The sequence below is a fragment of the Lissotriton helveticus genome, chromosome 1_1 (genome assembly GCF_964261635.1).
Source record: "Lissotriton helveticus chromosome 1_1, aLisHel1.1, whole genome shotgun sequence".
Classification (NCBI taxonomy): domain Eukaryota; kingdom Metazoa; phylum Chordata; class Amphibia; order Caudata; family Salamandridae; genus Lissotriton; species Lissotriton helveticus.
Genome location: NC_136057.1, coordinates 745,224,189 through 745,250,003, shown reverse-complemented (window position 1 = coordinate 745,250,003; position 25,815 = coordinate 745,224,189). Strand labels below are relative to the sequence as shown.

General features: G+C 46.4%; 1 protein-coding gene across 2 annotated transcripts in view; it reads right to left on the bottom strand.

The window, feature by feature from the left end:
* The window catches only part of PUS7L (pseudouridine synthase 7 like), a 152,019-nt gene that overhangs the window by 63,912 nt on the left and 62,292 nt on the right, over positions 1-25,815 (bottom strand). For both annotated transcript variants that reach the window (XM_078674282.1, XM_078674283.1), the window contains one exon: positions 8,745-8,940. In XM_078674282.1, coding sequence (XP_078530408.1) covers positions 8,745-8,940 — 196 coding nt within the window. The remainder of the gene's footprint in view (positions 1-8,744; positions 8,941-25,815) is intronic.

The window sequence follows — 25,815 nt, the reverse complement described above, 5'->3', positions numbered from 1 at the left end:
AATCTACAAAACCGTGTGCATCAAGTGGGGATTACACAAATACATTTCACACATTTTCATGTTAACTATGTATCTGTATTTATATAGCAGAAATCTAACAAGGAAGCAATGATTCGCTGTACATTGAGTGGGGTTTTGAGAGATAATCTACAAAACCGTGTGCATCAAGTGGGGATTACACAAATACATTTCACACATTTTCATCTGTATTAAATTAGAATTCCTCAGGATTAACCACAACACATCTGGTTCCCTGCAGGTTTATTTTGGTTGCCCAAGCAACCTTGGTCACTACTAGATAATTGCTGCTTCCTTAGTTAAGGTGCAGCATTTAGGAACTAGGCTTTTAGCGTAAGAATATGTTGAGATGGTATCTTGTGTCTATACCACAAGGAAACCTTTGGGTTTAAAACTAATTATACATCTACTTGGCATATGAAACTACATGGGGCACAGAATTTAGGATCACATGAGCTGCTTAGAGGATAGTCTATCAGCACAGGTTAATGTAGCTGGGATGTTTGAGTACTAATGTTACCTTGGTTTCTATACTAAATTTTTAATGCGTATTGACCACATTTTTTAGCACACAGGTGCGGTTTGTGTATCAAATATGAAGTGCCTAACTTAACCCTCCAGGTGTGACGTTTTGTTTCAATGATTAACTTACACACATTGGCTGGAACAGCATAAATCTGAGATGAGGACTTTGATGCTCTAAATTACTTTACGGCCCCAACTGGAGGTTACAATACAGCAGAGGTTTACCAACAGGCTTAGGCAATACATTAGCACAGAACCAGAGGAATTGCCACCTTCCAAAGAATGGTGGTCCTCGTCTCCAGCTAATGACTTTTGCTGATGGCCCAATAATACTCTATGAAATCCCAGTGGAATCCCCAAATGATTATGAATTGCCCATTCAACATATTCCCAAATACTGAAATAAATAAATGTCTAAAGTAAATTTTTGTAAGTTGTAGAGAATTATAAATAAAACCATAATTTGAAAATCTAAGGGTTACTTGCTGGAGTGTAATTCAGCCCACCTACTTTGGAGGGACTATCAATCTTAATTCCTTTTCACCCTTCTCAAAAAACATGTACACGACCCGCATCCTACCTTGCTCCCTCAACACCCTCTGGCACCACCCAACCCCCTCCCTTGCGCAGCGTTTTGCAGCCCTATGAGAAAGGACAATAGCCTCCCGCTTAGTCACCCTAAAGACCCTACAGCTCCCCCCTGCCCACCCCCTCCAAGGATGCGGACCAGAACAACCAAACCCAGACCGTTGTCCACTCCAAACGGTTCTCGAGATTATGTCTCCCTTATTTCCGCTAGGGATTCTCCTCCCACTCCTACACTTCCTTCGCCATCCCTCAAGGAGATCCTGCTGTCCCCCCTCCACCCAGTGTGCATCACACACCTACACTGCATCTCATATGCTAGACACCTGCAGGGTAAATAAAACACCCGCCCCAACGATCCCCCGACCAACCCACCAAGCGCGCCTAGCCACCCACAAACCACCCCTCGAAGGGGTCACAACACAGGTCAACCTAGCCCCACTACCACGCTACCAGTGCTTGTCAACAGAATCACTCCCAAACCATTGGCCTCCTGCCCGCAAGCTATTCCCTATGACTTGGAGATTGAAACTCTTCTAAGGGCCTACATCACACGTCGACCTAGCCCCTCTGCCATACCACCAGCACTTGCCAATAGAATCCACCGACCTCCTTCCCACAAGCATTTTCCTCTTATATGGATATTGAAACTCACACCACACTCACACTGCACCACAGAGCAGCCAAACTAACTCAGAGCATCCATAACTCCATTCTGGAACTAAAGAACCTTCTTCACCTAACTGAACTCTCCTTCTCAAATTTCAAGCTCCCACGGAACTCCACTCCACCCACACCCTCCAAGCCCCCCCCATCACCCTTTACCGCTATCCTGAGACACCTTTGCCCTCGCAAGCAGCCCGGTCACCTCTCAGAGAAGGAAATTCTAGCTCTGCTCCTCACCTACAATTCTGCCCTAGTAACCCCTAGTCCACCAGACGTGAATACCGAACATGCTATCCGCACGGTCGCGATCAACCCCATCAGATCAGCTACCCTCCGCACCAGAAGTGTGGTTGATAGCAACCTAGCGCCAGTACCCCTGTCCGCCCTAACTCACATCACTCTCTCTGATCTCTGACCCCCATCTGTCTGGCCTCTTAATTAACTGCCGCTCAGCACTATAGCACGCCACCGATATCGCATAACTCATCCTGAGCCAAAAGCTTGACTTAGCAATCCTGACCGAATCGTGGCTCAATGAATCCTTGTCTCCCTGCCTCGACCTCTTAGTCCCTCCCAACTATAACATCGCAAGGCTGGGCAGGCAATCAAAAACAAAAAAAAGGGGGGGGAATTGCCTGCATCTACCACTCTAACCTCCTTGTCACTGAACTCCTGGCAGATTCCACAGACTCCTGTGAATACCTTGCACTTTCCATAAGCAGCAATGCCACCCAACTGTGCAGCCTGCACATCTTTTACCACCCCCCAGGCATGAATGACAGCTTCGCTGACCACCTCATGGAAGTCATCACAGCCAAGGCTTCCTCCAACTCTAAAGACATTTGCCTTGGTGACTTCATTCTGCACTGCAACAACCAAAAGGATCTTCAGGTTAACTCCATCAAAGACCTTCTGGCCGACCAAGCCCTTACCCAAGCCTGCTCACTCCCAACACACTCATAAGGCGCCATTCTAGACTGGATCAAAGCTAAGTAATCAGCAGTCAAGCTTATCTCTATAAATCCATGCGACGGGTCGGACCACCACGCTATCACTTTCCTATGACATGGTACCCACAAGACAAAGGCACCACAACCGGTGATTCCTAAACGTTGGGTCAGAGACACCAAGAACCTTGATCACAGGGATTTTGCAGCTCTCTGCAGTCTGACCTCCCCCATCATTTCACTACGGTCAATGACCTCAACGATCATTACTCCGCGACTATAACTAACATTCTTGATGATCTTGCCCCACTTAAATTAAAAAGAACCAAAATCAAAGACAGAACCCATGGTTCAACTGGTCCCTCAACAGCGAGAGGAGATCCCTCGGCAGACAGAAATAAACTGGAGACAGCACCCTTCAGTCGCTCATTTAAAACTTCTCCGCCAGTCCAGAAATGCCTATAATAGGCACATCCTTAACTAAAAAAAAAAAAGAATTCTTCCGAACGGAAGTGGGTAACGACAAGAACAGACCTCGCAAGCTTTTCGAAATGGTCAAACACAAATCTAACAAACTGGCCAAAACCTCTAAAGAAACCCCTAAATCCCTAATATCATCGGAGGAATTCTCCTTTTTCTCTGACAAAATCACTGCCTCAGGAAACAAACATAGAGCTGCCACCTACTCCCAACCCCTTCCGGATCTGCCTCCTCCCTCCGCACTGCACCCCCAGGCATCACCCAAAAACCAAGCGCACTGGACCAACTTAAAAGTGTATGATGAACACTCAGTTTGGAAAATGTTATCCTCCTTAAACCCAAACAACCACTTTAATGACCCACTACCCTCTAACTGCCTAGCTGCCGCTGCTCAATCCATCATTTCTAGTTGGACTGCAATAATTAACACCTCCCTTCTACGGGGGTCGATACCCGACTCTCTGAAAGCCGGCCAACCCATTCCCATCCTAAAAAAACATCCCTGCCTCCTGCATCCACTTACAACTTTAGACCTATATCTAATATCCCTATCTTAGCTAAAGTTCTGGAGAAATATGTGCAACAGCAGCGGAGTCAACACATCACCAACTTCCATCTACTAGATGACTTCCAATCCGAAGTCATGCCTGGGCACAGCACTGAAACTACCATTCTCCACATCATAGATGATGCCCTCCAAGCCCGTGACCAAGGCAAAACCTGTCTCCTAATCCTAGATCTATCGTCGGCTTTCGATACGGTCAACCGAGAAAAACTACTTGAACGCCTCAAACTCAGGATAGGACTGGATGACCCCGTCCTTGAATGGTTTAGGTCCTTCGTCCAAATGGTAACCTAATCAAGGGTAACCTGTTCGATCACGGTTGGAGTTCCCCCAGGATCAACGCTGTCCCCCACCCTCATCAACCTTTACCTCGAACCGCTAGCCGAAGTACTAAGCACTACAAATATCTCCTACCACATATATGCAGACGACACCCAGATCTACATCAAAATCTCTTCTCAGAGGATATTCTCACCCTGAATGAGGCCTTGAAATTGACTGCCCAATGGCTCACCTTTAACCAGCTCAAACTCAACACAAAAAAACAGAATTTCACCTAATCTCCCCACCCAAAACCAACCCTGATATTCAGGAATGGATTAAGGCGATCACAGCTTTAAACTATCCACTGACCATAGTGGGCTCTGCCAAATCCCTCGGAATAACCCTTGACTGTAGCCTGAACATGCGTGACCACATCAACTCGATGGCCAAATCAGCCAGATTTCACCTGAGCTACCTTAGGAAACTGAAACCTTTCCTCGACACTCCTAAAAATAGCAGTCCAGGCACTAGTCACCTCTAGACTGGAATATGGTTGATCTACCCTCTCGGATTTACCCAAGACCTCCCTGGCCCCATTAAAAGCCTGCCTCAATGCGGTCGCCAGACTTCTAACAGGCTCAAGGAAATTCTATCACATTTCACTGCACCTGAAAGCTCTGAACTGGCTTCCTCTTGAGGCCAGAATCCAACTTAAATTGGCATGTATCACGCACAAGGCACTATACTCATACTCCCCTGCCTTTCTTGCCCAGAAACTCGTGGTATCCGGAGGAGTCAGAAACTCCTGTTCTTTATGGAAAAAGTTACCTTACGCCTGGACTTTAAGCAAGCTCCAACCAGCACGCTTGCAGGGGAAAAAAAGTACAATCGGGCCTTCTCTGGGGAGGCACCAAGAATATGGAACTCACTGCCGCCCGCCATTAGAAGAATTCCATCTTTGGCACGCTTTAAAAAGGATGCCAAAACCTTCCTAATGGGCAAATTCCTCCCCTAAATTTTGCCCTGAAATCACCTCAGCGACCTTGTCCTGCTTCCGTTTACCGCTTCCCATTGGTCTATCAGGATGCTATCCACCCGGCACCTCTGGGCATTCCGCCCTGGGATCTGGGACCTTCTGTTTCTCGTAAATGGTTTTACTTGCGTTTATCCCAAATGTATCCATCCCCCCTCCAAGTCTCTTGTATACAACTTGTGAATCCTGTGAGGCGCTCTGATACCCTAACGGGTCAAGTTTACTGTTTATCCCAAATGTATCCACCTCCCCCGCTAAGTCTCTTGTATACAACTTGTGAATCCTGTAAAGCGATTTGATAACCGATTTGATAACCTAACGGCTCAAGTTCGCACTGTATAAAACACAAATAAATAAATAAAAATTAGGCCAGGGTGAAGGTTTAATTATGTTGCTGAAATTCATGGTTTTAAATTAAATGAAATTCTGAAATTACGCAAATTTTTATGGGAGGTATTCTCTGGCATAAAGTTTTCACTATTGGTACAAGCAAACTACTTTTCCAGTAATTTCCGTAACATTTTGGTATGTTATGCTAATTTTTATGTGAGGTATTCTCTTGCATAAAGTTTTCACTATTGGTACAAGCAAACTACTTTTCCAGTAATTTCCGTCATTTCTCCCAAAAATATGTGTGATCTGGTAACCTCCAAGTCTACCGCCTAATGAGGATGACATTTAAATATGTTACCAATAAGAGTCACAGATGCCAAAAGAGCTCTTAAAAAATCTAATACTAATTTTGGGGAGACTTTTATTTAAGAGTAGCTGTTATAACAAATACTGCAGTAGAACAAAATGTAGTGAATAAAGATGAGGTTTTAAATCCAGCTGTAGGACTAAGAAACCTGAACTTACAAGCTGTTCCTACATTACAAGTTTGTGGCTATTAATCAGGCCTACTAGATGACAAATCAACTATTGATATTTTAGATAGCTATTTTATGCCTGCTTACTGAAACCAAGTTATTGTGTGCATAATTATTATCCACAGTTAAGCAATTTTGTAGCCGAATTGCGAGTCTGAAGTGTTGTTGGAGGAGTTTGAGAATGCATTTAATATGATGAATACATTTTGTGGACATGCAAAAATGTTTTGGCTTGGATGCAAGGGAAATAGTCATATTTCCAGTAAATGATCAGTAATCTAAATGTTAATGACAACATCATTGTTTTAATTCAGCTACCGACCAAGGAGCGTATTATGGCCCAATTTGCTACACTGAGAAGTAACTGATCTTTAACCATTTTCACTACATTCTGTATTGCCAGAACGACTAATAAGCTCCGATGAAGCAAGTAAGTGAAAAGAGAATTTCTGCAAAATCAGATCAATATTAATAAACTTAATGGAAGGGTGCTATTTTATGATAAGAATGGTGGCATGAGTTGCAATGCTTTTGGATTTCATACAGGAAATTTGAGGCCCGCCTTGTATTTCCTCTATTGAGGTTTACAGTGCCAAAAATGGGGAGTGGCCCTCATTGCCTAGGGCAGTCACTTCATCACCTAACAAATTGACCTAAGGGAAATAATAAATTAACCATCATGCCGATTATAACAATGACCTAAGACGAGTCTTGCAGGTTAGTTGGACTGAATTCCTCCTCTTCTAGAAGGGATTGACCTGTTTTGCATTTTTGCACCTTACTGCCATTCAAATATCTATTTCTTGGAAGAATGCATCAGCACAACTGCATACATGCAAAGGATCTGCGATTGGAAACGAATTCGTGGAGGATGTTCTTTCAGTTTGAAGATCCTTGCTAGATGTATACAGAAGATGCTGCAGAGAGATAGTTTTACTGAAAGACATCACACTAAGCGAAGAATAAAAAATAGCTAAACAAAATATGTATTTCTCAGAAGCACCAGTCTCTCACCGAAGCCCACCTCCAATTCTCCCATGCCTTGACATGTTGACAAGAACATTAAATGTTTTCACAGCAATACGCATTCAAGACTGCTGCTATCAGCTGGCTCTGGAATAAGAATATCCCTCTGTGCAGTTCACACCGAACAAACTGTGGGACAATTACAGAGTGTGGGCACAGCAATATCAAAACAGGACTCTGTTTCTAGGTGTTATTTCTGTTCATATGAAAAAGTTTGATTTCTTAGTGACCTAATATGATAGCAGTCGGTGGTCCGACCGACCGCTATCGCGGTGGTTAGGAGACCGCTCAACAAGCAGTCACTGGTCCGACCGCAGTACTAAGATACGACCACCAGGCTGGCAGTCACATACTGCCCCCTTACACGGCTGCTTGTGTTGCGGCCCAGAAAAAGGGCTGCTGCACAAGCGGTCGTGTAATGGAGCACTTCCTGCACATCCACGCACCGTGTGCTGTGCATCAAGTGGTGCACCTCACACAGTGCATGAAGGTGCGTGGGGACACGTGCAATCTGGGCCATTTTAGAGTGGCCCATAACAGAAGCGGGCCCTGTTTGGGGCACCCAGAAGCCGTTTCAGACAGCCTTATCATGGCAGTCTTTTCAACATGAAAAAGCTGTTGGAACAGGATATCGTAATCCAGAAGGCGGTGCCTTTAGGGACTGTGATTCTGCCTGCCACTCCAGACGGGATTAGTGATCCTGTTGGATGTAGCGGCCTTCTTCCCCAACCGCATAGGGGCCGGCCGCCTTGATTGTAATCCAGTGATCGGACCAAAGTGCTGTTGGTTGGTTGGACTGCCAAGGACGGCCTGTCGATGGCGGTCCAAATGACATTGTAATCAGGTCCTTAGTTAGAATGAGCAGTACACAGTAGCACAATCATTATTTGCTCTTCTGCTGTGCAATCAGCAGTAAACCAAATGTGCACATAATGGGAGATCCCCATTGCAAAGCATTTATTTGTTTGTCAGTTTTATTAAATCAAAATAGACATTCATTGTTGTTATTGTGGCAGAAAGCTGCAACATTTGACTAGAATGGAGACACCCAGATCTACAGGGGAGAGTTTGAATCGATGGTCTGGTGTGAGCAAATGCATTCCAGGACGTTAGCTATTGCAAGTTCCTACAACACCCTGTAAAACTGTTATGCACATGGAATCATATTGGTCACATGATGAGGAAAGGCTTGAACTGAAAACATGTCAAGTGTGGTTCTTAGCTCATTCTGATTCAAATTATATAGTTGACCTTTCCATAAAGAAAAACTAGGCAACATTGATACCAAGAAATCATCATAAATCTATGGTGAGGTTACTCATTGTTCGATCTTGGTTTCCACCCCCATAATGCACTGCGAGTAATAGCATGCCGCACAAAACACTTTCTCCAGTTTACATCCAAATAGTGATGGAAAAGTATCAGACACCTCAAGCACACAGTTGTGGACATCATTTATAACTCATCAATGTGGTTGGATAGCAAATAATGTATCTAAACCCTTGACAGCAAATATTATGCATAGTTGCTTCACCATTCAATAGAGGTAATTGTATTGGGGTATCGGGGATTTATGGATGCAGTAGATATGCATTCTCGGATTGGAGAGGTTGTTCTCTGACCTCTGCCCCAGGTTAATTAATGCCTATGACAAAAGGAAAAGGGATAATTGTGCTGCAAGATGAAATATCTAAAAATGAATGATGCCTTAATGTTTAAGTTAACATTCATGCGGAATGACTCATCCACAAGCAACTCACATTTACCTTTACATTCTGAATTGCTTCAATGACACGTTCTTGAATTTTTACAGAAGTATCCCCGCTGTGGTTTCTGACATTTCTTACAGTTATATCAAAATGGTTTCCTTTCAAATGGCCAAGTCGAATGTGCTGTCGTGCTGGTCGTATGTTAGTCACTTTTATTCTTTTATCTTTAATTTTTCTCTCCAGTTCCATCAACCTTAGGGCAACAGAAAACAGAAGTGCCAGTCAGCTCCAATGCAAGAGTTTTGCCCAATAAATCCTATATAAGCAATACAGCTATTAATCAATGCAAACCAAACTGGGATGTCTAAGCTCAAATCTGGTTTAAAATGTGCTCATGCTCAAATGTTTTCTTCTAACGTAGAAGTGTCTTTACTGATCATACTATTTTAGTATTCTGTATCTGTGAATAATAGATTTCCTTCTAATTTTGAAATATTTTGTGCTAGCCATACACTTCAACCCATAACGCAGACTACAACTATCAGCATGATGTGTCGGGTTATTAGAACTTCAATGTGGTGAGCTGTTATTACACAGAAGAACACGCAGATGCGTTTCAGCAACGGTGATAGAACATGCTTCAATATTCAAGCCACAGGTAAGGAGAAAGAAAAAACAGTAAATGATAAATCAAAGCAAAAAATATCATTTTAGAACCTAAAATTATAAACACATTTAAACAACTGCATAAATTAAAGACTAACATTTTCTAAGTGCATCTGTAAATAAGGGCTCTAAATCTCGCGCATAGGAAAAAAAGTACTAGAAATGGAAACCGAGTTTGAAACGAATATTTTTTTTATGTGCCGTTGCTATGCTAAAGTTAAAAGCGAATAATAAAAGGCTTGCACGTCTGATGTAACATTGTATTATTCTTACTGATCAGCTATGCACACATCATCATCCATTTGTGCAAACCATTTTCGAAGAGAATATGATTTTATATGGTCACGTTTCAAGGTGCCGGGGGCCATTGGGGAGAATAAGTGAGCTATTGCCCTGAGTCACATGATGCTGAGCTGTCGCCAGCGATCTACCACTCTCCGGAGTCAGCCGATCTGGCTGCTATGCCACACCTCTCCCTACCGGTAGCTTACATCTGATGTCTCAGGCAAGGAGACATTCGTATGGATTACCAAGTTATTTCCTTTGAACATCTGAATCTTCATGAGAATCACCCTAAATAGTAAAACTTACCACAGGATGTATAGTGAGTTTGGAACTCAGATATAGAGGGCATGTTTATGCTCAATAAATCAATCTCCAGTCAGAACTATAGCGTTGAGGTACAATAATGGCCTCAATTGGGTGGGGCAGTAACAGCACCACTGCCAAATGCTGGCAAATGTCCTGTCTGGACCCCCCTGGTTTCATTTATTGTATGGGGGACGCTGGATTAATCACCAGGAGAAAAGCTCCTAGCTCTGCCACAGGGAATAATACTCTATGAGGGACAACTGCCAGCAAACTGAGTGGGAAAGGCCTGCCCTACTTACAATGGGGTTTCTCATAGTGTGCCAGCTTTTTTTGCTACGCCAAACAGTAATTAGCACCATGGCAGACCGAAACAGGAAAAATCCCTCACATGCCAGGCGAAAACTTGCAGCACACCTGAGACATTTGTATTTTATTTTCCAAGGACATGCCCCCGCTTTACAGATCTGTCTACATAATTGTTTGTTTTTTAAAGTGCCGACTAGTCTGCCACATGGCAATGGCATGATAATCTAGACACTACTTTTTTTGGGCTGAGATGACAACTGACGGGTTGGGGGAAGAAACTTTAGATGTTAGTGACCTACATCACACAACCCTCAACATCATCAAGAAAATATTGGTGTTAAAATAAGGGTCAACACAAAAAATATGGAAATTACATTTCTTTTTATTTAAGAGTTTTATATAGTGCTAGCAAGTCTCGAGGGTATCAGAGCACTTTACATCCGCACATGATAACATCAGCATAACGAAACAATTGTGATCAGAATAATTAATTTAATCAAGACTCATCAGTGGTTGGGCATGAGGGCGGGGAAATAACATGTAGTGGGTATCAGGAGAGCGGAGGGTGTAGATGCTGTCTCGTTGGGCGATCAATGTTCAGCTATTTGAGGTGCCGGTTGAGGAGATCCTTTAGTGGTCTCTTGAAGCTCAGGAAGGAGGGGTTCGTCCTGATATGGATTGTAATCGAGATTCAGATTTTAGGGGCGTTGCTCGAGAAGGTTCATGCCTGAGTTTTTTTGTCTGGGGGCTTTGGGCGGGATGAGAAGAAGGGTGTTAGAGCTTCTGGGGTTTCTCGTCATTCATGCCTTTTTGAGTTTAGAGGCAAAGTAAGGAGTAGTTTCTGTCCTGTAATTCCAGTTCTGTAGTAGGGGTATCTCTGTTACAGTCATAATCTAGTGAATAGTCCCGCCCATGTGCGTGGACCCCGGAGTAATCAAAAATAATCTCTTAAACTGTCAAAACATGCAGAACTGCATCGACACTTAAGAGAGAATTTAAAAACAGATAATGCAGCCTATATCCACAGGCTACACTGTCCAGTACTCCAACTAGAAATTCCACCAAAATCCACAAACAGCAAAAGCCTGTCCAGGGTTTTCTAAGAGAAAAACCTTGCCTTTAACAGCAAAACCCTCTGGAATGATAGAGAGGAAGAAGTGGACAGACAAGCCCCATAGGCTGCCATTATGTGGCTCAGAACAAGATACTGTGCCTTTAAGAGAACTTTCCAGAAGTCTCACAGTATCCCAGAATGCACTGCAGGTCCCTTTTACTTTCAGTTCTTTTTGAAGGCGTAACACGCCAGACCTGTAGCATTTCTTACATGAATATCTCTCTCCACCGGGGAGGAGGGGGGCGCTTATGACTATAACTGAGATACCCCTACTACAGAACTGGAGTTACAGGACAGAAACTACTCCTTCTGTAGTAGGGGATCTCTGTGTATAGTCATAATCTAGTGAATAGAATGCCAAGCCCATCCCCACACCAAAGCGGCGGTGGAGAAAAGAGAAATAACACCACTATTGTGCGAACAGATTTCGCAGCGAAGCCTGCCCAACCTGAGCGTCTGCCCTGGCATCAGTGTCCAGGCAAGTAATGCTTAGCAAAGGTATGGACCGACTTCCAAGTGGCCGCCTTGCAGATTTCTGCAATTGGAACATTACGGAGCAAAGCAGTCGTGGCAGCTTTGCCCCTGGTGGAATGAGCCTTAGGCTTACCCCCTAAGGTCTTATTAGCCTTTGCATACAGGACACAATCCACCTCGAGATGGACTGTTTAGAGGTAGCAAGACCTGTCCTGACTGATCCATAATTGATAAACAATTGGTCTGACCTACGAATATCCTTGGTTTTATCCAGATAAAATTTCAACACCCTCCTAACATCCAGGGAATGCAGGGACCTTTCCGCTGGAGAGGAAGGATTCTGAAAAAACGTAGGTAAAGTTATGGTCTAGTTAACATGAAAATCAGATATAACTTTTGGAAGAAATTTAGGGTGAGTACGCATAACAACCTTAGCAGCATGAAATACAGTAGAAGGTTCTTGGCAACACAACGCCTGAATTTCACTCACCCTGCGGGCCGATGTAATGGCCATGAGGAACACCGCCTTCCAGGACAGGTGCTGCAACGAAGAATATAAATAGGTTCAAAAGGCTCCTTCATCAATCTGGACAGCACCACATTCAATTCCCATGAAGGCGAAGGAAGCCGGACAGGAGGTAACACTTTTTTCAAGCCTGCCAAAAAATCTTTGATCACAGAGATCTGAAAGAAGGAAGTCTGTGAAGGGCATTTCCTGTAGGCAGTCAGCGCAGCAAGATTAACCTCAATGGAATGGACATTAAGGCCAGACTGCGCCAGATGTAGAAGATACGGAAGGATGACATCTTCCTTACACGTCGTTGGGTCATAGTTCTTGGACTTGCACCAGATGCAAAACCTCTTCCACTTGTAAGCATAAGAAGTCCTAGTGGAAGGTCGCTTAGCCTCCTTCAGTATGTCCATGCAATCTTCAGGTAGATTCAAATGGCCATATTGCACTATCTCAGGAGCCATGCCGCCAAACTCAAAGACGAGAGGTTGGGGTGCATCATCAGCCCTCCGAAATTCGTGAGAAGGTCCGGCCTGCACGGCAGCCGTATGTGAGGAAGGAGAGACCGGCGAAGCAGGTCCGTGAACCACCACTGCCTGGGCCATTCCGGGGCAATCAGGATCATCCGCGCCCTGGACTGGGACAGCTTGATGAGCACCGCCGGAATCAGGGGAATGGGTGGAAAAGCGTACAGAAAGCTGTTCGACCAGTTGATCCATAACGCATTCCCCAGCGTCCCCGGCTGGTAGTACCTAGAGGCGAAGTCTCGGCATTTGCTGTTTTCGGCAGTGGCGAACAGATCTACGTCTGGAGTCCCCCACCTTGCGAAGACTTCTCCTAGTACTTAGTCGTTTATGACCCATTCGTGATTTTCCTGAATCAGTCTGCTCAGTGCGTCTGCCTGAACATTCTGCACAATTGGTAGATGGGTAGCCGTTATCGTCAGTCCTCTGGCCAGAAGCCAGTGCCAGATCGCCTGCGCCTCCTGCGACAGAGTGCGCGATGTCGACCTCCCCTGCTTGTTGAGGTAATACATCGTGATCGTATTGTCCGTCTGAACAAGTAGAGAGTTGGTCCGGAAGGACGGATGAAAGGCCTTCAGTGCCAAGTGAACAGCTCTGAGTTCCAGGAAATTGATGTGGTACGTGGACTCCGTCGGGGACCACGTCCCTTGAATCTGTAAGTCTCCGGAGTGCGCCCCCCAGCCGTGGAGAGACGCATCCGTCACGATAGTCTGTGTGGGAATGTCCTTGTGGAAGGGAACACCTCTGAGGAGATTCTCCGCCGAACATCACCACTTCAGAGACTGAAGAACATGCAGAGACAGTCGTATCCTGTCGTCCCAAGATCCTTTCCTCTGATCCCACTGATCCTCCAAGCACTCCTGCAATGGTCTCATGTGCAGCCGTGCGTGTGGTGTGAGGAAGATACAAGAGGCCATCGATCCCAGTAGAGAAGACACCGTCCTCACTGTTGTAGATGGAGCGGTCATAATAGCCTGAGCCTTCTGAAGGACTGATAATCGTCTTTCCTCCGAAGGAGACACGCTTGCTGACAGCGTATTGATGGAGGCTCCCAAGTACTGTATGCACTGGACTGGAGTCGGGACAGACTTGGACATGTTGATGTGCAACCCCAACTTGTTCAAGAGAGCACACGTCTTCTGGAAGTGCTTTTGAGCTTCTGAGAAGGAGGAGGCCTTGATCAACCAATCGTCCAGGTATGGGTAGACAAACACCTTGTTCTTCCTCAGGTGTGCCGCTACCACCGCCATGCACTTTGAAAATATTCTGGGCGCAGACTTCAGCCCGAATGGCAGTACTGTGTATTGATAATGATTGGCGCCGACTTGGAATCGCAGGAACTTCCTGTGTTTGTGTGCAATGGGCACATGGAAGTACGCATCCTGTAAAGTAAAGTAAAGTCCACATTTGTAAAGCGCACAATCACCCGTAAGGGTCTCTAGGCGCTGGGGGGCCGTCGGGAAGATTAAGCGAGCTATTGCCCAGAGTCACATGGTGCTGGGCTAATCTGCCGCCGGAGCCGGGGATCGAACCGTGATCCCCAGATTCCAGCGTCAGTCGCCCTGGCCGCGGCGCCACACCTCTCCCCTATCTCCCCTTATCCTGTAGGTCTATAGCACATAGCCAGTCTCCCTGTTGCAGCTGAGGATAAATCTGAAAAAATTGAACGCTTCCCCCACCGGAGCGGGTAACGGATGTAGGGGAAGTAACCGCTCAGGGTCGAGACCCAGCTGGGCCTTTGTTCGCTGCTGCTGACTGCTGGCCGCCTCTACCCTTCTGGCGCTTCTGGAAGGGCTTCCGGAACTGCTGCTGCTCTTGTTGCTGCTGTCCCGAAGTCTGTCCTCGCCCTCGGCCTTGAGCCCCGAACCGTCTCTGGAACGGGCGGTAGGCCTTCTTCTCTTTGGGCTTTTCCAACCCGACCGCCGTCAGGGTCTCGGCCTCCGCCTTCATGCGGGCCATTTCGTCATCCGCATGTTTGCCAAACAGGGTTTCACCCGAGAAAGGCAGATTGGCCACCCGCTGCTGAGCTTCCGGCTTGAGTGACGTAAGCCGAAGCCATGCGTGGCGCCACTGGTTGATACCATGACAGTACCCATGTGCAGCCAGAAGAGACGTATCCGCAGCCGCGCTGATGAGCTGGTTCGACACCAGCATCCCCTCCTTCAGGATCTCTTGAAAGTCCTCTTTCTTCTCCCGGGGAAGGAACTCAGCGAATTGCTGTAGGGACTCCCATAGGGCACGATTGTACCGCCCTAGCAAAGCCGCAGCACTGGCCGCCTTCATAGCAGTAGAGGCCGTCCCACAGACCTTTCTGCCTGCAGAGTCGATCCATCGGCTCTCCTTATCCGGAGGTACAGTAGAGGACGGGGAGGTGGCATGTTGCTTCCTAGCCGCCGTCACTATGACAGAATCCGGAGTAGGATCCATCCGAAGAAAGGCCGGGTCAGAATCCGGGGCCCTGTACTTCTTAAGGAACGCGAGGGAGCGGCCTTCGTCACCGCAGGGGTGAGAAACAACTCCTCTGCAGGCTCTACTAGCCCCGGCACTAGGGGCAGTAAAGGTCGAGACAGGTGTTTCTTATGCAGTGTCTCGAAAATCACGGATGTCGTTGGAGTAGGCACCGTCACCGTGATACCCAATTTAGCTGCACCCCTCAGGAGAACATCCTGGAATGTGCTGATGTCGTCCACCTGCGATACTCTCGTCCCCGGGGATTCCGACAAGGTCGGTGAGTAGGTTCTGGTCCCGGAGGAATCCGTGCGGGACCGTGACCGTCGCCTCCTGTGACGCCGTCTCGATCTCGTTGAGGACCTGTGACGACTCCGCGATCTCCCCCTCCGACCAGAGCGAGATCAAGATATCCTTGGCTTCGGGCGCTTCAGAATACACCGAGCCCAGTGATCCGCCTTCTGTCCTAGGCTGGGGCGTTGGAGAATCCCCCATCGGCACCTGCCGCCTGCTCGACTGACTCCTGGCGGCAGAACTCCTTCTGCGCCTCTTTGGCGTCGAAGAACGTCGACCCGACGGCGATTGTCGGCCCCTCGACGGCGAGCGTCTCTTCCTCGACACCGAACGCCTCTTCCATGACGTCGAGCACCTTCGCCTCGACGGCAACCTTCGCCTCGACGGCGACCTTCTCCTCGACGGCGATCTTCGTCTTGACGGCGAGCGTCTCCTCGACGCCGAACGCCTCATTGACGTTGAGGATCCCCTCGACGACGACCTCCTTCTCTTCGCCGACGGCGAACGGCGGTGTTGCCTCGACGGCGAGCGCCTACGCCGGGCCACCTCTCAACGCGGTTACTCGACGACGACGCAGACGACGACAAAGTCGTCACCGGTGATCTCGACGGCGGTCTATTCAGTTCCCTCGACGCCGAACGTTGACGCCGCTTCAACCCAGAGCCCTGGGGAGACGGGGAACAGACTGCAGTCATCCCTCTTGACGCCGTAGTCGGTGCAATCGACGCCGACGGAGAATGGGGACGCTTGCTGGTCTTCCTGCCCCTGGGGAGCCCCCCAGAGGCCTCAGCATGGGCAGAGGAAGCCCTTCCAGACCCACCTTGTTCCTTCAGTCTTCTGTCTTCCAGGCCTTGGAGCCTGATCTTCAATCTGTCCCTCAGGGTTCTGCTAGAGAAGCCCTGACAGATGTCACACTCCTCAGGGACATGAGATGAGGGAAGGCAGATGATGCACACCTCGTGTGGATCCGACTTGGCCTTCTTCCTCGAGCACTCAGGGCAATTGTCAAATAATGCAGGCACATTGGCAAATAAAGAGTGCAACAAGACAAACACAAGGAAGAAACACCAAAGTACTTCAAGAAAAGCACTAAAAAAAAATTGAAAAAAATTGAAAAAACACCAATTAAACCCTTGAAAAGGGAGAGCTCAATGCTCCAGGGTCCTGCTTGCAGGAGCCGGAACAAAAAACTGAAAGTAAAAGGGACCTGCAGTGCATTCTGGAATACTGTGAGACTTTTGGAAAGTTCTCTTAAAGGGACAGTATCCTGTTCTGAGCCACATAATGGCAGCCTATGGGGCTTGTCTGTCCACTTCTTCCTCTCTATCATTCCAGAGGGTTTTTCTGTTAAAGGCAAGGTTTTTCTCTTAGAAAACCCTGGACAGGCTATGCTGTTTGTGGATTTTGGTGGAATTTCTAGCTGAAGTACTGGACAGTGTAGCCTGTGGATATAGGCTGCATTATCTGTCTTTAAATTCTCTCTTAAGTGTCGATGCAGTTCTGCATGTTTTGACAGCTTAAGAGATTATTTTTGATTGCTCCGGGGTCCACGCACATTGGCGGGACTATTCACTGGATTATGACGATACACAGAGATCCCCTACTACAGAAGTTGGCTTTCCAGTGTGAAGGGATGTGTGGGTAAGACATGCAGTTCTGAAGTTGCAAAGGGGTTCAATCAGGAGCCATGTCAGTTCTTTCAGGGCATGGGAGATGTGTTCATATTTTTTTATTCTGTGACCATTCTGGCTGCTGCATTGAGAATGGTTCTGAGGGATGCCAGTTGGGATTTGGCTGTGGCTGTGAAGGTAGCATTTCTGTAGTCCAATATGGAAAGCACCAGCACTAGTGTGGCAGATATGAGATCATTCAGTGGTAGGGAGGCTTTGATTTTTTTTTTTTTTTTTTTATTGGACCTTTATTATTTCAACAAGGAAATACAAACATGGGCCTACAACCAGTCAGGCCGGCCGCTAATCAAGTCAGAAATAGAGCAATACATTACAGAAAAAGACAGTGGCACGGAAGTCAAGGTCTGAAAAGCGTCCAGGATAGAACACATGTGTAAATTTATACTATGAGAACAAGGATCCATGAAGGTCCATTTTCCAACGAAGAAAAATAAAAGAAAATCAATGCCGTACAGCCATACATGCTCCTACGATAGCAAACAAAAAGCGGAAAACCCGCCAGCAGTGTAAATATATTCGAAGCAATGGGGGACAGGGCCTTTGGGTCAGGATAGTTACAAAAACACATACAGTGCAGTGCGAGCTATGCCCCATCCCCAAAGCGCAACACATTGTAGGAAACATAAAAGACGACGACATCGAAAAGAGAAAGACAAAGGGCCATAAAGACAAAGAAAGGACAAATCAACAATCCCATCCCCCTACCCCCCACCCTGCACCCCTGCAGAAGGTTACGGCCTACCCCCCCCCCAGCAGCGTGCCTGTCGCCCTAATTAAGAAACCCGAAATATAGAGAAGAAGAGAGAAAAAAATAAGAAAAAATGGTGGAGGAGGACCATCGACCCGGCCACCCGGCTCCCTCCCACATCGCATGCAATAATCGTCAGACCGCAATGGTAGAAGGACTACGGAAAAAAAAGTAATCATGTGTAGCACAAACAATGATATCCCCGACGAGTGTCCCTTAAATCACCGTCAAACAATAATAAGTCCCACCATGTCCCAAATGATCTCACCCTTGGCCTCTTCTATCCATAGCACCAATGTACATTTCGCTATCAAGCGGCATACAAAAGAGCACGAGGGGTTCAAATGTTCCAGGAGAATCGGGAAGTGTCGTCGCTCCATCGGGCGTCAGCCACCAGTACCCCGCCAAAGACGCATGGCGGAAACCTGCCTGTATCAACACCAACACCGATAACAACCTCCAGTCCGAACACAGTTTCGCCAGCCATGGAAAAGGAATCACTCGACGCAGCAAGCAATGAAACACTGCCGGGGCCGCCCAAAACACGGATCTACGCTGTTCTGTCACTCGCCGAGCAGACAAGGGCCCTAATGAGTCAATCACCTGTGCAGCTGGTGTATCCACAGCAGTTTCATGAACCAAGGCTAACCGTGACTCCACAGATTTAAGCGCAGCGGAGGCATCAGTCAGTGACATAGAGGCAGGCAGATCGGCGCCTACACAGGAAGGAACCAAGCCTACGTAGAACGGCGGACCAACAATGGCGTCCATCCGTCTTCCCAGTTCCCGGGCCTCCCGGATCAGGGTCATTTGCAGGGTTGTTAATGCAGCCAGGACATCTCTGGACGTGGGCCCTTTCTCATGATGCCAGCCCCCGGGACTCTCTTGTACAGCGGGTTCTCCGTCCGGGTGGAGGGGGCGGACAAGGGCGCCATCCGCCATCTTAGCCGTTACGGCCTCCTCCTTCTCTATCTCACCTCAGGACCGGGCCCCACACCAGGATGCAACAGGATTCACAGGCGGACCCCAAAAATTAAGGCAGGCATCTCAACGGAGGGTCACCAAAGGGCTAAACAAATTCTCTGCTGCTCCCCGGGAGGCACCCGTCAGTCCCGGGAGAAGCTGTTAATGCCCTGGCATCACACTGAGGGGGGGGGTCGAATATCGTGGTTTCCCTCCGGTCCTGAGGTATCGCACTTCCAGCAGAGCGATCTGCTATTCGGAGGAGGTCGGCACTGTCGTCGTTGGCCGGCAGTTCTCAGATTCCCGCCAACCGACTCCCCTCCGCAGCCAGAGGCCGCTGTTGTTTCAGTCGCGGCCGGATACTCCTCCCACTCGAGATCCCGGTCTTGGCACAGTAGAGGCCGCCAAACAATCGGGGCATCTCTCCGGGTCTACCGCACGGAGAAACACCAGGAGCAGACGGTAAGTGAACGGTGTCCTTCGCCTACTTAGATATGCAAGAATTGCATCGGGTAAGTGCCAGGATATATGTGCGGGGTGAGAGGGCTCACGGAGCCGAGCGTTTATGCAGCCATCTCGATCGCCATCTTGGCTCCTCCGAGGCTTTGATTTTTAAGTAATTACACTGTACAGGTTTTTTTATTTTTTTTTATTCTGTTATGTTCCGTAAGATTGTGGCGTGGAACACAGTATATCTCTTCAGAGCGTGTGAATCAGTGTGATCAGCACATCTCTGGGACATTCATAGAGGATGTGCCACTACGAAAGTCACTGAATACTAATTAACAATCACTCAGTGAAAGACCTTAAATGGGTCATTTTGGAACTGGTGTTATTCAAAACCAGAAATCTGGAAAGGATTCAATTTGCAAGAGAGCGACTGTAGATTTACAGATTGTCCACCCACATATAAAAAGCCTGAATGACAATACACCATGGTGGGATATACTATAGCATACAAGCTTTTAAACACTAAGGATAGACAGGTTAACGCAGTCTGGTGTTTTCCTATGTAGACCTATGTAGATCTAGCCCTCTAATATTCAAGGCCGGTCCATATAACACCCCAGAAACTTGTATGTCACACAATAGTCTACATATATTTTACAACAATGAAAGAACCTGTCTTATAGTACATTCGCAAGTTCTAAATATAATGAATAACTGGTCATCGATGAATGCATATATGGGTGATTTACACATAACATATATAACTTAGTCCACATGGCAGACCTACTACACCTGCTTTTGGTTGCAAATATAAATATTTTTAGCAAACTACAAAAATATTCTTCCCTTCTTTTGTGCTTACCAAAAAGAGATGTACACAAATCAGCACGCTGAAGCAGGAGGCAGGACTACATTTCCCAGCCTCCCTGCAACGCATACACAACACTGGATCAGCAAGCAGTGAGGCCAAAGAGACGCGCCTCACTGCACAGAGATAGAGGTGAAATACCGATGCAGGAGAAAATACTTCCTCCCATGTTCATGCAATTCATACATATAGGCAATGTGCACGCAGAGACGTGTTTCCATGCACATCAACTGAAAAAACCCACAGGGCAAAAGGCTCTGGGTTGATTAATCAATGATTACAACACAAACTTACGGCCACTCAACACGTGATCCCAATCCGGTCACGTGATGTTAGCAAATCTCCTCATAAACGCCATTCAATGTGAAATGAGCTAGCATGCAGGGTTACAGGGAATCAAGTAGGTGTGCTTGTGGAAGTAGTCCCATGACAAACTAAGTACATATTGGATCTAAAACCTTTAAACCTTTAAAACTCTTTAAAAAGCAATCCTTAACTTCTGCTTTTCCGGACAGTGTGGGACTACAGGGACCGTCTCAACCCCTAAGCTTATGATGCCTAACAGCTATGTAGGCCATGTAAGTGCACATTCAAACCTACTTTCACTATTTGTGCGTGTGCATATTGTACACCGTTTGTAAGTTAATTTTGTACAGTTTAATTTATCTTTTGCCTGATGTGCCTAAATGTATATACATATATATATATATATATATATATATATATATATATATATATCACACGAAAAAGCGGCGTGCTTCTGCCGCTTACACGGCGGGCGCTCGACAGGATCGCCAATCCTTACTGTGTCAACAAACTGGTGTACGCCTACCCCACCCGTGACCAAGAGGTAGGCGTACCTCGAAACGCGTTGGGGCGGTTTACTTTTTCCGCCAAATAAATCTTGAGCACTGAAAACTTACTTGGGCCTCGACTCTGGTATCTTTCATAAGGACTACACCAGTTTGTTGATATATATATATATGTACATATTGAGGGATTCTTACAAGTATGCATGTTTCTCAGCACAAAAAGGGAGACTACACGTGATCATGAGTCATTTATAATTGCATTGTTCAATCATATTCATTTTGTCTTCTACTTCTGACCATAACAGGAAAAAGTCCAATCAATGGTCAGCATAGTTGCGTGCCTGCTTTACTGAATTTATGTGTGAACGCATGTAAGATTGGATGAAATTAGCAACACACCACATAGCGATTATTACACTTACTGGTCCTGAAGAAAGTGTACTGACCCACAACTGGGCTTTAAAATGACTGAAACATACCTACCTCTGATGTCTAGGGCCATTGTACCCCTATGGCATCGCAGTGTTTTCAACCTTGCCAGAGGACCTTCTGATTAAACAATATATTAGGACCCAGCAGGCAATTTTAACTCACACTTAGTCCCCAAGGTAGTAGTTTAAGCGCTCAGCTTACAAATGCGTCAAACCCGCCCATCCACACTAGGTGAGTAGGGTGTGGGTCAGATGATGAATCAGCTCACACGTGGTACCTGTGGGTGAGGAACCAACAAAATATCTCCGAAATGTGCTGATCTCACTGACTCACCTGGGTGTTGATCTCACGTTCTTAACCCCTTGCATGCGCGGCAAATTTTAGTGCTGTGCGGTTCATTTACATAGTGGTCGGATTCGGACGGCCCCCGGCCGTCGTGAGCATACGACCATCATGACTGTCATGAGCATGCAAGGGGTTAAGAGATACTATCGGCCATGCAACAATCTCGCAGAACATAACGGGATCTAAAAAGTTAGATTAACCCGCTATAGTGTAATTACTTCAGATAGTTTGAGAGGCTGAGGGTTCTTACCTACTTCTAGCTTCTTGCTCCTCCATAGTGTTGGTCTAGGGTTTGATTTTGTTCAGAAGTTTCATGTTGTAGAAGGCACACTCGCATTATTCCCTACATGGTCCTTCAGGAACAGTTTGGAGTCCAGTGTGATAACTAGAGATTTGATGGTGTTGGCTGGACTTATGTTGCAGTTGAGGGCATCTATGGAGTCTATCCAATCTTGGATCTGGGGGACTGCTCTGCCTTTGATATGAGCAGGATATCTGTCTTATATTGGTTGAGTTTTAAGTGGGCGCGAGCTAGCCAATGTTGGACTTCTTTGAGTCTAGTATTTAATTGGTGTATGTCATCTAGTGAGGAGTTTTCTAGTAGAGCTTGATGTCATCTGCGTATAAATGGAAGGGGATTTTTGCTTGGTTGAGGATGACTATGAGGGTTCCCATGTCAATATTTAACAGTGTGGCTGAGAGGACGGAGCCTTGTGGAACCCCCCGGGTGAATGCTGTTGTATCAGAGGTCTGATCGCTTATTTTCATTTGTTGAGGGCAGTTTTATAGAAACCATGTGAACCAGCATAGGACCATTCTGTCTGTGCCTGTTCTTTCTTGCAGGGAATCCAAGAGAAGCTTATAGTCAACCGTGTCGAAGGTTGCCGATAGGTCTAGGTGTCTAAGTAGGCAGCATCAGTCTGTATGCAGGGATTTGTGTAGGTCATCTTTTATGTTCAGGATATCCTCTTCTGAAGCCAGACTGGTGAGGGTCCAGGAGATTGTTGTTTTCCATGTGATGGAAAAGTTGAGAGAGAGCACATCTCTAGTATTTTGCTAGGAAGAGGAGACTGGAAACTGGTCTAAAGTTGTTAAGGTGGGTCAGGTCAGCTCCCTGTTTAGGTCCAGCCTAGGGGCAACACGCATGCGCTCGCTCTGCGAGGCATGCTGTATTGGAGTATGCATTGGAAGCCCCTCCCACTCTCCGCCCATATTTGTCATTGGCTTGAGTCATTGTCCTTCGTAAATGCTGGCTTCCGTTTCATAAATAGGCTTTTTGGTCCCTCCATGGTACCACCTTGTCTGCATTTGTTACCTCCCATAACAACTGGACCTTTTACTTGGTTTGTTACACGGGCTGCCTTATATGTGGGTGTATGAGTAGACTCGGGGTAACCCAATAAACCCTTGTAGGCTTGGGCAAGGTAAATGTTTAAGGTAAAGAGAGAGCTACAAGGGATTTTATTTGTTCACTAAGTACACTTAATTTTGTTTATGTCAGTCATGCGGTCATCAATTAGTTAGACCCTTTTGTATCCATAGGATGACTAGTACATTCAAAATGTAGTTCAAAAAGTACATTCAATGAATCATAAGGCGAGGAGAATGGAAAAGAGCACACAGCAAATCAGTTATATCATGAAAACATTATATTTGAAAGAATCAAAAGATCTGAATCTTGGGGATAAACTTGAATTAATCATACAATAAAAAGTCATGAATAGCTGTACATATACATTGACACATCAATTCACAACATGTCATCAACTCCAATCATGGTTAAAGAAGACCCAATTCAGAAATGTAAAAAGGTTTCTTTCAATGCACAAATGCTGTGGAGATGATGTATTTGTCGACGTTTCGGTCTTCCTTGTTCACATCTATGAGACTATCATCAGGACTAGTATTTTTCACAAAGAAAGCCCCTTTTAAAGACTGAGCGCAGATGCGACTGGTCTTCAATTTTGAATATTGACAAGCTTGTCAACTCGAGACGCTGAAGGATTGCATTGTCGATATCGTATTCCGTGTGATATATACCACGACTTCAGCCTGCCAACTATAAATTCCTGAAAAGGTTCATTAACGGCCGCAACACTGATTGAACATCATTGCCATTACGGATCCTGTTGACGAACAAATATTCAAAATTGAAGACCAGTCGCATCTGCGCTCAGTCTTTAAAAGGGGCTTTCTTTGTGAAAAATACCCCGCACAACGTGACACTTTACGGCTGATTCGACAGAACGCAGGCATGTACCAAACAATACATTCATTGCACGCACTTTCAAACAGCATCCTTCCATTTCGCACTTACTGAAACAGTGTGCACTGCTGCCCCTCGCAGAATGCGACGGAGATCAGCGTGGACTGCTCGTAACTTGCATATGTGGAGTGGCGGGCCGATATATCCATGATTGATAAACTCAACAAGATGCCGAGAGCGGTGACATACGAGTCATTTGGGGCCCTTTGTTAGTAGAGCAGGAGAGGTGTATTTCAACTCTGCACAAAGGGACAGTGCGCCGTGAGGTGCATCATCAGAGCTGTATGAATAATAACAGCTGTGAGCCCATGCCTGAGGTGCATCATCAGAGCTGTGTAAATAATAACTGCGTCAGCTCCGTGCGTGAGGTGCATCATCAGAGCGGTGTGAATAATAACAGCTGTGATCCCGTGCCTGAGGTGCAACAGGGGGAGTCTGCAGAGAGGCGCCTGGCGTTGATCCGATCGTGACTTCCCCAGAACTGAACTGCTCCTTTGGTTAATAAAAATAGAATTCAAACAATTTTTCTTGGTTGTAGGGTTAGCCGCCTAACTTACTCGTCTAAGGGAACCCCAATATTTCGACCTGCCGTATTATGCTCAGACTGTGTACATTTAGCGCTAAATAAATACAGAAAAACATACTAAGAAAGATACAGATTTGAGATGTGTTGAGAAAAGCAGAACCGAGTGTACCGCGCTTATCGTGTTCATGCTGAGTCAACAGTTAAAAAAACCAGCACCAGTGCTCGTCGTAAACGAGGGCCGACTTGGTCAAGCAGAAGCCACGCATGCGCAGGTATGTACGGCGTTATACATTTCAACAGTCTTTCTCGTGGCTACTCTTAAGGGCACTGGATTCCAAGAAATTCAGCGTCCAACAATCAACTGTTTGTATTAAAAGATGGCGTTTTGGTGAAAGATCTCCACCGAGTCCCCAAAGCTGCCTAGAGTTCTCTTCATACACGGGATGACAATCCTACAGTACTTCGGCATATATGATAACACTGCTGCACACCCCCTCTCATGTCAACAATGAAAACGAGCATGGCAGGAGAGTGAAAAAATAAACCCAGCAGCCATGTCTCAAGTTTTCAACAACCACGTTATTCTAAAGTGTCTTTCTTTATTACTGCAAAAACGCAACACCACAGGGCAATACTTTACACGTGTTTACAGCTGCATCCCTAACCTGTGCAACAAACGCACACAGCCCCCTCCTCCCCCCAGTATTTCCCAGTGGCGCCATCTTCTTTATGCAAGCCTCAATAGTAGCACAGCTGCGCGCAGCCCCCCTACCCCGCACAACGTGACACTTTACGGCTGATTCGACAGCACGCAGGCATGTACCAAACAATACATTCATTGCACGCACTTTCAAACAGCATCCTTCCATTTCGCACTTACTGAAACAGTGTGCACTGCTGCCCCTCGCAGAATGCGACGGAGATCAGCGTGGACTGCTCGTAACTTGCATATGTGGAGTGGCGGGCCGATATATCCATGATTGATAAACTCAACAAGATGCCGAGAGCGGTGACATACGAGTCATTTGGGGCCCTTTGTTAGTAGAGCAGGAGAGGTGTATTTCAACTCTGCACAAAGGGACAGTGCGCCGTGAGGTGC